The sequence below is a fragment of the Parasteatoda tepidariorum genome, chromosome 4, assembly GCF_043381705.1.
Source record: "Parasteatoda tepidariorum isolate YZ-2023 chromosome 4, CAS_Ptep_4.0, whole genome shotgun sequence".
NCBI classification, from domain to species: domain Eukaryota; kingdom Metazoa; phylum Arthropoda; class Arachnida; order Araneae; family Theridiidae; genus Parasteatoda; species Parasteatoda tepidariorum.
In genome coordinates this window covers 76,786,472-76,799,328 of record NC_092207.1, presented here as the reverse complement: position 1 = coordinate 76,799,328, position 12,857 = coordinate 76,786,472, and the positions used below count along the sequence as shown (strand labels likewise).

The following is a 12,857-nucleotide window of genomic DNA, read 5'->3' as shown; positions in this document are numbered from 1 at the left end:
TATACCCTACACTGATGTTTTTTAAGGTCAAGTGCCATTGCCCGGTATATATTTGCCCGATACTCCAAACACTGATGTTTCTTCTAATCTATCGTCAGTAAGTATTAAAAAATCGAATATATGTAATCTATCGTCAGTAAGTATTAAAATATTAAATAAATATAAATATATCCACGAAGAAATTAATATCAAATCGGATGACGTTTTGAATTTGTCATTTTTGAATGACATTTTGACGAATCGGAGATGTATTTTATACTTTTGGCATTCTATAAAATGGCTAGAAAATGTGTGAAATTTAAATCATTTTATACTTTGTCTTCCAATTTTAGGCATTCTATACAATGCCGGTAACATATATACATTAAAGGTCATTAAAATATACTTAAACTAGAAAAAAATAATAATAAGGTGTTGAAACGTAAAAAATCATTGCTGAGGAAAGCGAATTAAAAACATCAAAACCTATTTAATATCTGGATGAAGCTTGAAGCCTTATAATAATCGCCTTTTCAACTCCTCTCTGTTCCTCTGGCAATCAAACATGCTTTGGTGGCTGTGATTGAGGGCTATAATTTGCAGAACAGCCGGTGATTATGAAAATGTAATAAGCGTTTCTTTTAAAAATTAAAATCAATTTCATTATTTTTCATTACAATTTGAAAAGAGACGATATGACTTAGTGAATTGAGACTGATTTGTGGGTTAGTGTTAGTGTCTCGTTGCATTCAGGGTAACCGAGGATGGTTTTTGTGCTTTTCCTCTTAATTTAATGCAGATAGAAGAACATTTCATTGAAGAAAAATACTGCAAGAAGACGTAGCTGTCCCATTGCTTGATCTAGACGTACCTTTGTCTTCTAGGTTCGATTTAAAATTACAAGTAATAAGGAATTAAACTTCGATAGCCTCAAAAAAAAAAAAAACCTCGATTGCTTAACACCAATGAGAAAATTAAATAAAAAATTTAAACTTTTAGAACATTGAAATTTTTTTTAAAGGAAGTAATGAATTATTTTTAAATTAAAAATGAATATTTTATTATTATTGATTAAAAGTTCAGCAAAANCAAAAAAAAAAAAAACCTCGATTGCTTAACACCAATGAGAAAATTAAATAAAAAAATTTAACTTTTAGAACATTGAAATTTTTTTTAAAGGAAGTAATGAATTATTTTTAAATTAAAAATGAATATTTTATTATTATTGATTAAAAGTTCAGCAAAATATGAACATTTAAGATAATAATTTCATGCTATCGATGCGTATTGTTGAAAGAAGAAAACATTTTTTTCCTTATAATTTGATAGACCAGATTCCTCATAATTTAATCAGAAAGATCTTGACTTATACTAAATTTCGTGATATACTAAAAAAATTTGAATGAGAATGACTCAATTTCAAATTCTCCTTTCTGGATCATAAAATAATATATTAAACTAAAAAAATTTCAAATACTCTCAACAAAATTTTATAAAGATTTTGTTGAGTTGAAATAGTGCAGTTGAAATATTTACGACACAAACATTAAAAAAAATTATTTTTAAGAATTTTGTGTATAAAAATTAATTACCGATTGCATCATAGTCTGAGGAGCTATTATTTCTTAATAAATCACTTGGCTCAAATGATTGATTACTGGATACCCAATGAACAATTTGAATTTCAAGATATTTTACTTTGAGCTCCTATATACAAGCAATGCCATTTAATTTTATAAAGTTCCGANTTGGACCAAGTTCTTGGATGTTTGTTTACACGATCAAAGCTCAAAGCAAAACAAGTTTCCATCAATATCAATCAATCTCTGTCCAAGAAATTGGATCGTCTAAACAGGCCTATAGTCTGAGGAGCTATTATTTCTTAATAAATCACTTGGCTCAAATGATTGATTACTGGATATCCAATGAACAATTTGAATTTTAAGATATTTTACTTTGAGCTCCTATATACAAGCAATGCCATTTAATTTTATAAAACCTTCTAGCAGGCATCTAAAACTGGCTCACAACACAATCTAAGGTTTAATTGTTCAGTAAATTGTTGGTAAATTTGGCGAAAAGTAGTTCCGATTTGCAGGTTTTGAAAAACAATTTTGTGATTCGAGATACTAGCTAAGAAGATAAAGCTGATTTGTAGTTGTAGTTCATTTACGTCGAACTAGAGCTGCACAATAGGCTATAGGCGACGGTCTGGGAAGCATCCCTGAGGATGATCCGAAGACATGCCATCACAATTTTGATCCTCTGCAGAGGGGATGGCACCCCGCTTCGGTAGCCCGATGAGCACACGAAGTCGAGCACTTTACGGTGTAGAACAGTTTAACGAGGAGGCATACCGCACACCCTCGGTCTCTACGCAGACTGAACCAAGTGTTCACCCACCAGCACACTGACCGCAGCCAGTGATGCTTGACTTCATTGATCTGTTGGGAATCGTGTCTTAACGATCAGTCCACTGCGGGAGGAAGATAAAGCGGAGAAGATGAATCTCAAAGATAGTATCCGATGAAATATACGATTAAACTACGTAAGTATAATTAATTAATCGTTACTGCATCTTTTTGTAAATCTTACTACTGATGTAGTGTCATTTAATATATTGGTTACTTGTCGAATAAATTTTAGCTTGATATGAATTATCTGACGACCACAGATATTTTTATGAAAATCAAAATACCGATAAACTTAACATTAGAGGTGGATAGCCCTTTCTTAAGCAGAATTGAATTTTCAGCCCGGAAATAGTCAAAATGTTGATGATTCATCGCAAGAACGATTTGCTAAACATATGATTTATGTGTCTTATGCAGCTCAAAAATCGTCAAAACCTGGATATGAAAAAAAAGTGACAAACCAAGTGGCTAACTGTTAAAAAGCATTTTCATCTTAGTAAGTGGTAAATATGTAGTTGCACGACTTTGCTCTTATTAGGGTTTTCTTGAGAGGGGGTTCTGTTGTTTTCTCGGTATTTTTTACGTGAAACGAATGAGACCAAGTTCGAGAAAATAGGATTAATATTTCAAAAGTTAAAAGGGTTATATATTCAAAAGGTATAATGCTTGACTTGTATATACTTACGTATCTCACATTCTGTAGACAAATGAAGCATTGCTTTCTATACTTTTTTTTTACGCTGAATCAAATGAAATCAAACACGTGAAAATAAGACTAACAGTTCATAGTTCATTTTTTTATCTATAAAAAGTACTATTTACAGATAAATGTGGATGAATAGTGACGAAAACGATGAATGGATAGGAAAAATAGAACAATGAGCAGAATTCGCATCAACCAGCCATCGTTGGGATTCGAACCCGGTTCACCTCATTCGAAGGCGAACGCTCTATCCCCTGAGCCACAACGGCTTCAATAAGTTCTTTTGATATGTTTCTTCCTGTATCTGATTTCCCTCCATGCATGTGCACATTTCTTTGGATCCTCCGAAGGGATGTTTCCCAGACCGTCTCCAATACTCCATTGTGCAACTCTAGTGCAACGTAAATGAAATGCCTACCTACTATGTGAGTGAGAATTTTTAGAAATTACACGTAAGAAGAGCTCGCACAAGCGTAAATTGAAAGCCCTTCGTGCGATTGTCTCCCGTTGTCCTAGATACTCGTGCGAATGTTTAGAAACTACATGTAAGACGAAGTGCTTGCGCATCATCGAATCGCATTTACATTCGAGTGCATAAGTAAATCGCATGCAGTGAGAACGCTCCGCTACGAGCAATATTCTGGAAATCAAGGATCTTATTCGCATAAATTGATTGGCATGCAGTCAGAACTGGAATTCTTTTTCAATTCAATACCCTCTTAATTTTTTTCCTACGCGCAGGCATGCAGTGGGAAGGACCAAATATACGCACTTGCGGGGACAACATTCGTGTCAGGGAAGAACACTTTGTGAAACCATGAAATTTCATTGTCTTATTTACGGAAAAATCAAACTAATTACACTCATTTAATCATGTTGGTTAAAAAGATGTTGCAGTTTCAATTGTTTTCTTTTGAACATACAAACAAATATAATTAGGATTTTAATGATGTCGGGAACGTTCACGCTGTATGTGAAGACTTCGCCTAAGCGAATTTGATTGGTGAACTATATTCACTCGAGAAATACTCATCAATCGGGTTCTTTTTTCGTCTTCCGGTGATTGGAAATGCGTAAACCGCATTTAGTAAGACTGACTCTTGACTCCGGGAGAATTCTCCATACATATACTTCTTGGTGAAATGAAAAGCTGGATTGGTGGTTTTCAGGATAAAATTTCATCAATCGGGCTTGCCAATCAGGTTCTCATAAGTGCATGAACCGCATGAAGTGAGAATTGCTTTTCTGTATCAACGGATGTTAGTTGTTCAGAAGGGAAAAAGCGCTATTTCGTAATTCAAAGAATACATATTATTATAATTAAGAATTGAGAAAGGGATCCTTTCCCTAAAATGAAAACAAAAAGTAAAACTATTTTGAGCTACATTGCAAACTTCAAAAGTCTTAACGACATATTAATTATTTTTCGGTTTGGCAACGTTACGATGCAAATTTGTAAACAAAAAATTGCAAAAAGAGTGTCAAAAGCGTCTTTTAAGTATAATTTTTATTATGGCTACAAAAGCTAAATCAGAGTCTATGGTACCGCCTGAGGAGACAGATTTATTGGTCATTAAACCTTTGGGTGCTGGACAAGAAGTGGGTAGATCATGTATTATTTTAGATTTCAAGGGGAAAAAAATAATGTTAGATTGCGGAATTCACCCCGGCTTATCCGGCATCGATGCTTTACCCTTTGTGGACAACATTGATGCTGATGAAGTTGACTTATTGCTCATTAGTCATTTTCATTTAGATCATTCTGGTGCATTACCGTGGTTTTTACTCAAGACTGCTTTCAAAGGACGATGTTTCATGACACATGCTACCAAAGCTATATACCGGTACCTTTTAGCCGATTATATTAAAGTCAGCAATATTGGTACAGAGCAGATGTTATACACCGAATCTGATCTCGAAGCGAGTATGGAAAAAATTGAAACTATCAATTTTCACGAAGAAAAAGAGGTGAATGGTGTAAGATTTTGGTGTTATAATGCCGGCCACGTTTTAGGTGCTGCTATGTTCATGATTGAAATCGCAGGTGTGAAGGTGCTTTACACTGGTGATTTTTCACGACAAGAAGATCGTCACTTGATGGCTGCCGAAATACCATCTGTTCAACCTGACGTTCTAATTATTGAATCTACATATGGAGTTCATATTCACGAAAAGCGTGATGAAAGAGAAGCCAGATTCACTGGACTTGTTCATGATATTGTGAATCGTGGGGGACGTTGTTTGATTCCTGTTTTTGCTCTAGGAAGAGCGCAAGAATTATTGTTAATATTAGATGAATATTGGTCAAATCATCCTGAATTACACGATATTCCAATATATTATGCATCTTCATTAGCAAAGAAGTGCATGGCTGTATATCAAACTTACATCAATGCCATGAATGATAAAATTAAGAGACAAATTGCAATAAACAACCCTTTTGTCTTCAAACATATATCAAACTTAAAAAGCATAGATCACTTTGACGACATTGGGCCTTGCGTTGTCATGGCTAGCCCAGGTATGATGCAAAGCGGTTTGTCTCGAGAACTATTTGAAAGTTGGTGTACAGATCCGAAAAATGGCACCATCATTGCCGGTTATTGTGTTGAGGGAACGCTTGCAAAACATATATTATCAGAACCGGAAGAAATCACTACAATGTCGGGTCAAAAGCTGCCTTTAAAAATGTCTGTTGATTATATTTCCTTTTCAGCTCATACAGATTATCAGCAAACTAGTGAATTCATTCGTATTCTTAAGCCACCTCACATTGTGCTTGTTCATGGAGAACAAAATGAAATGGCTAGGTTAAAAGCTGCAATCATTCGCGAATACGAGGATGATCCTGATGCCCATATAGAAGTGTATAATCCTAGAAATGCCCAAGGAGTGGAATTGTACTTTAGGGGTGAAAAAACTGCTAAAGTGATGGGATCTTTAGCAATGACAGTTCCCGAAGCAGGTAGTAAAATATCTGGTGTATTGGTGAAAAGGAATTTTAGTTACCACCTCTTAGCTCCATCTGATCTGTTGAAGTATACAGATATGGTTATAAGTACAGTTAGTCAGAGATTAAGTGTACCTTACACTGGCACACTACAAGTACTTCATTATTATTTGCAACAGTTAACTGGTGATGCAAAACTTATTCCAGATTTTAAAAAGTTTGGCGGAAAGCTGATACTTTTGGTGTTTGATGCTATAACGATTTTCCAGGAAGCCAAGGTTGTTGTGTTGGAATGGAATGCTAGTCCAGTCAATGATATGTATGCAGATGCTGTTGTTGCTATTATTTTGAAAGCTGAAAAATCAGACTTAACGGCTAAGACTCTTCCTACAAATATCAAAGTTGATAAAATGCATTTTACGGAATGTCTGATGGAGATGTTAGCCGAAATGTTTGGTGAGGAGTCTGTGAGTAAGATTGTTCGCAGTGATAAGTTGTCTGTTATTGTCAATGATAAATGTGCTGTGGTTAATGTTCGAACTTTAGAGGTAAAATGTGAAGAGGATGAGACTTTGCAACAAATGGTTTCTACAGCTGTTACTAAACTACATAATTGTTTGCTTCCTCAGCGACTAATAATAGATATGCCACCTGACATAGAATAGGTTAAAATATTTGGTTTTAATCTTTTGCATCGCAAGTGATAGTTATAATTTCATATATTTGGTACTTATTGATCATTGTTGTTTTTTGATGATTCTTGCTTTAGTTCCCAATAAGGTAAACCGAGGTTTTCATAATTGCTAACAAAGCTTTAAAAAAATTTTCAAATTAAGAACATTATAAGAAAGTTGGGTGCTTTGCCTAATAGAGATAAAATAATTCAAAAATTATAAATAGCAGACAAATTTTGTTGCCCGGTTTGTAAAATAAGAATAACAATAATTAAATTATGTAAAATATCAATTTAATGAAATGATAGCATAATAAAATAAGAGTTACTACTGCATAATTAACTATAATGTTGCTATAAAATTAAAAAGGTTTGCTGATAACAAAAACAGCTTTTTTATTTTATTGCTTACAGATAAGCTGATAATTCACCTCTTAACCAAACCTTATACTAAGGCCTTTCATATCAAAATTACCAAGAAAATAACTTTCATTGTTGTGTTTTGTTAAGTCTAAAAGAAGGCAATATAAATTATCTATAATTTTAAAAAACACAATTTGAGAGTGGTTGCTAAAACAAGATTTGAGAAAAGTGACTTTTTTTTTAATCTCCAAAAGATTATCCTATCAAGTTTTATGGAAGAAAAGAAGGTATTCGCAGAGATGTAAATAATTTATCCCATTTATTTAATCTTGTGCTACAATTTAAAGTGATGATAGATAGAATTTAACAATTACAGAGATTATGATATCGCTACCTAATTTCTCGTGAAGTTTTGGTGACCACTATATGGCAGTGTATAAAAATTAAAATAAAAAAAAAACTGAAAAAGGGTAAACTTGAAGAGAAAAATGACTATATGTACCAGCATATAGAAAAGGTATCAGCATATATGTTTTTATTGCTAGCGCTGGCTCAAGAGCCTGGCAGTAACTTCTAAACAATTGCAGTTGGCATGAATATAAACTAATAGGTGAATAGCCCCAAATGATCTATAGTTTATATTAAATATGGTATATTTTTCGTAGTTCTGTTTTATACTACAGCTACAGTATAAATGAATGAAACTTAAACTGTGTTTTTTATTATTTAATGTTCATTATTACTTAAAGTGTATTATTTTTGGTTTATATTAAAATGCATAAACTTTTTTTTTGTTACTTTTTTATTCAGAATAATCCTGAAAAGTTGGTGTTCATTTGTCTGATTTATATACACAATAAAAACATACATTACAACTATTTTGAGGGTGTTTCTTTTGTGCCTATATATCATATTCTTATTAGTTTAATCTAAATACCTTTACCTTCACTAAAAACGCATGATTAGTTTTTAATATTATCAGCAATTACTTTGGAAATTATAGTATGACATCAATTATTTTTAACTCTCATAAAAATATAAGTCTTATAGAATTTGCTTCCGATTTCATAGACAATATGATATTGTATTTTTCTTGCACTGATAACAAAATACATTTTTTTTACTGAAAGGGAAAGCCATGCTAAAAATTGCACTTGCAATTCCGAAAAGACAAAAGAAACAATAAAAATTATAGATTTCAAATTTCTTAGCAAAACCAGAGCAATGATTTACAACAAGTAAAATGTACATTCATCCCTCACAATAAATGATCATTTCTATGTGATTATTCATTGTAGTAAAACTATTCCTATTTTTTTAATTATAAGAAAAGTCGTTTGTCTATTATGACAGTTTTTTCTGTGAACATTATTGCAACATAATTAGGGTTCACGCCAATATGGCGACAGTTGTTACCAAATGTCACTGAAATCATAAGTGAAAATGTTTAAAATTTACAAAATAGTAAAGAAATTTTTTTTTTTTTTTGCATCCAATTCTATACATTTAAAAAAACTTTGTTGAACTAATTCTATTGTTTTAGGCATGGTATGGAATTCAAATGTGTGATATTCAAATGAAATAGCTGAAAGTATCTAGTACAAAAATTTTTAAATATAAATGTTGAAATTTGCAATAAACATTTTGTGCTGTGCTTTGCATTCATGTACCTGACAATATAATTGTTCATCAACAAAACAATATTTTTGCTCTTCTAAAATTGACTTATTTAAAATTTTGTAATTTTTAAATAATTAATTATTAATATAATACTTTATTTGTTCTTACTTTCTATGTTTTTCTTTATTTGGTTTCAGCATTTTAATTTCTACATTGAATCGAGTAACATTATTTTAGATTTTTTTTCCACTCAATTTTAGTAAATACTAATCTTTAATCATTATAAGGTAATGAACTTAATTAGATTCAGGGTATAATAGATCACCATGAATAATTTTTTATGGGTACCATAACATGATCTATGTAATTGTAATGTTTTACTTAGTAGTTTCTCAAGTTTGTCTACCATTTTATGTTTTTGGACCACTAAATTTTCATTGCTCATGTGAACCCCAAAGATAATGAATGATAATAAAAATCGTAATAAAATTAATATTTTTTAAAACCACGTTTTTGTAGTGGAGAATAATAATTAAAAAACAAAAATTTGAAAAACGTGGGGCGCATGAAATACATAACAGTAGCAGTATGTGTGTTCATGAGAATATGTGTATGTATATCTGTAATTGTATCTGAATGTGTATGTGGTTGTGCATGTGTATGAGTAAGAAAATGTGTATATGTACTGTTATGTATTTCATGCGCCCCACGTTTTTCCTTTTTCAAATTTTTGTTTTTTAATTATTATTCTCCACTACAAAAACGTGGTTTTTAAAAATATTATTTTTATTATTATTTTTTTATGTACTCCCAAATTCTCAATTTTTTCACTCACTGTACACAAAACTTTTCAACTGAGATGTGACACTAATTTAAAATAATCGAATCGACAACAAAAGACAATCGTGAAAATATTAATTTTTCTTTAATTTTATTTTACTTTGTATGACTTTTTTCTCTTCATTTTCATGCATTGTCATCCAATTCTGAACTATGTGCCAAATTTGAAGTCTGTAGCTAGTCGGGAAGTTAGTTTAAAATCGATTACAAAATTCCACTTGAACAGACATACACGAAGGCAAGTTGATATAAACGTGGTAAAATTAGTAAATATTATACAAATTGTAAAAAAAAAAATTTCCTGATATAATTTTTTTATGAATTTCTTTTCTTATTCATTATTATTTTAAAATAGCTATGTGGTCACAAGAGAAAAAGAAGAAAACATCTTTGTTATTTTAATTGTTGATTGACCAGATTGTAAAAAAATTAAAAACTGTTGTGCTTGTTTAGTTGCCAGTTATTTTACATTTTTATTATTTATATCATGTCGCATTTTATACTTCTTGCGTGGTTGAGAATCTTCTGGTGACAGAAAAACATTTTATGTCCTGCTGCTTCACATACGACTTAAATGGTAATCATGAAAAATCTAAATAAGCCATGTTATTTTTTCCTAACCCTTTTTAAAATCATATCTTTGTAATTTATATTTTGAAAAATAATAAGAATGAAGGTATTATATGGTTCGATTTTATTTATTTAAACCATAAATTGCCTTTATTAATAAAAGTATATTTTATTCCTACCTATAATGTATTTATTTCAAACATCAATAAGAATATTTTTTGTTGTAACTTCATGCTTACATTGACAAGCATTAGTAGGGCCATACTGATTAAAAAAAAATGGTGTATGAATATTTGGCAGCTCCTAAAAGTTATGTATTTTTATAGAAATATATATAGTCTTTGTGTCCATTTTCCTACGTCTTTCGACAAGATGATTCAGAAAATGTTATCTCGTTATGAAAATACAGTTCGAAGAAGAAGAAAAATACTCTGAATAACTTTTGATATAATGATCGGATTTTCATGTACTAGGACTCAATGGTTCAAAGGGGTACCCTCAAATATGCAAATTAATCTGTGCTATTCATTCGAAGTTACGAAATCAGCTACAAAAACTTATTTTTTCTGAACAAATATACCTTTTGTCTTTGGAGGGATTCGAATTCCTTACCCTCAAAATATATTGGGTAGCCACAATCTGAGAAATATGGTACTAATAGTTTGGTCAGAAGAACGGTTCAAAGATTGGACCCCTGAGGGTAATATTACTTTTTGCTTAATTTGCAAGCGAATTGAAAAAATTTGCACCCAATCATAAAATTCGCTTATCCAAAGATAATTCGAATTAAAAAATAATTTATAATTATTTTTTATCATTTTATTTTAATAATAGTTGAACCTATGCCTGTTCAATTACATCAAAAGAAACCATCCTCCTTTCTCTACATAGGTATTTTCGAAATAGTTTGTTTCCCGCTTTGAAAGAGATATGAAAAGGATTTTTAAAAAAATGCCTGTCGAACTGTTTTGATAATATGTTCTGTTTTTGTTCTCTAAAAAAAAACAATTAGTTATAAGGTCAAATTTTCTTTGTATGAAATTCAGATAATCGAATTAATAATAAAGTAAAATACTTTTGCGGTTTCTAGAAGGGGGGGGGGTAACCCTGAAAACCCTATCCTGACTGCTCCACTGGACACAACTACGCCTCCCTAAAAAGGGAGACTTTCTATATTCCACGGAATTGTTCTAGAAATCTGAAAAGATCGTGTTTTTAAATAACTTGAATAGAACGAAAGAAATCATTGCTGAATTTCTTAAGTAAGTTAATAATTAGCGAAAATGTCATGATTGTGAAATTACACTTGTGCAGTTAAAATTTACTGTTTATCTTATAAACAATTATAGTCACTTGGAGTGTCCCCCTCGATTGCTAGAAATCGCTTAAAGTCCTCTTCAATATTTAACTCAAATAAGGAGAAAATTCCTAAATTAAAAGACTAGCATTTCTGAGATTTTCTGACTGCAAGACTAGATTTCAGAATTCCCTCATCGATTTAAATTCATCAAAGTTAAAAACGAGAAAATGATATAAATAATCGATTTTTCTACTACTATTTAGTAGACATAAGAATTTCTTTTTTCTCATGTGTGAAATTTAGAGAGCTTTTGTGAAATGTATTTTAATTTCGCGCCTCTCAAAAATTGAACCCCCGCGACGCCCATGGTTATCAAGAGGATTTTTTATCTCTAAATTTTAAGTAAATTCTATTTTGACAAAGAAACATTTTATGTACGTCGAACAAAAGTACAGTTGCCCTGCTTACAAGTATAAAAACTTTTGAGAACTAGTCATTTAAAGCTCTTAATTTTTTTTCCTTCTAAATCTATAGACGCATTAATATATAAATTTCGCTTTATTTATTATTTTTTGTAAAATTTTATTCATTGTTCATCTTATCGAAATAAAGAATGGGTTCATATTCATCTCTTGAATGCACGCTTTATAGTATAATAAATTTATAGCGTAATATTTTTTTATGGAGACATTTCTTTTCAAACAAATCCGTCGCTTAGATACCATACGCAAAATTTGGTATCGACAATAATAATAACAAAAAAATTAAACAAATAAATTCTACTTATTGTCTAACAACAAAGAAGAAAGTGATAAATTGCTCTTCAACAGTGGATTGATTCATAAGATTTCTTGAATATTCTCTTGTAAGCTCAAGAGATGAAATATTAGATAATTTCCTCTAATTTGATTTAGTGAAAAAATTTAAATTAGTCAACTGGTTGTTTACGTTAATTTTCAATTATTACGATAACAGTCAAACTTTTTTTCATGGTATTTTTTTTAGACTGTCTTTTTTTTTTGTTAATCTTGTAAGAAGTCTCTGAAATTCTGATTTGATTTTATGACAAGAAATACATTTTTTTTTAAAAAATTTAATCATTATTGCTATGATAAAAAGTAATATTATTATAATTAAAAAGTAATAAAAATTGGGTTTACAACCTACTTGAATAATTCATACGATTTTAAATTTTACGGTGTAATATGAATACGTTGTTTTTGAATTCTGTGTTTAAGAGAACGTATTTTGGTCCATCTTAATTGTCAAAAACTTCAAACACATTATTTTTATTAATATTTTTTAAAATCTCTTTTTGGAACATAAATTTATTTTATTGGTGAATGAAAGCTCTAAAATCCAAATGCATAATTTTTTACTACTTCATTGGAACAAACTGGTTCTTTCGTTTACTTTTTATAATTTTTTGCAAATGCAGGGGCGAC

General features: G+C 30.8%; 1 protein-coding gene across 1 annotated transcript; it reads left to right on the top strand.

The window, feature by feature from the left end:
* The first annotated feature begins 4,367 nt into the window (after nt 1-4,367).
* Nucleotides 4,368-7,960, top strand: LOC107436523 (cleavage and polyadenylation specificity factor 73). Its single transcript, XM_016048282.4, has one exon. It carries the CDS (start codon nt 4,609-4,611, stop codon nt 6,709-6,711), a length of 2,103 nt encoding a protein of 700 aa, XP_015903768.1. The 5' UTR covers nt 4,368-4,608; the 3' UTR covers nt 6,712-7,960.
* The last annotated feature ends 4,897 nt before the right edge of the window (nt 7,961-12,857 follow it).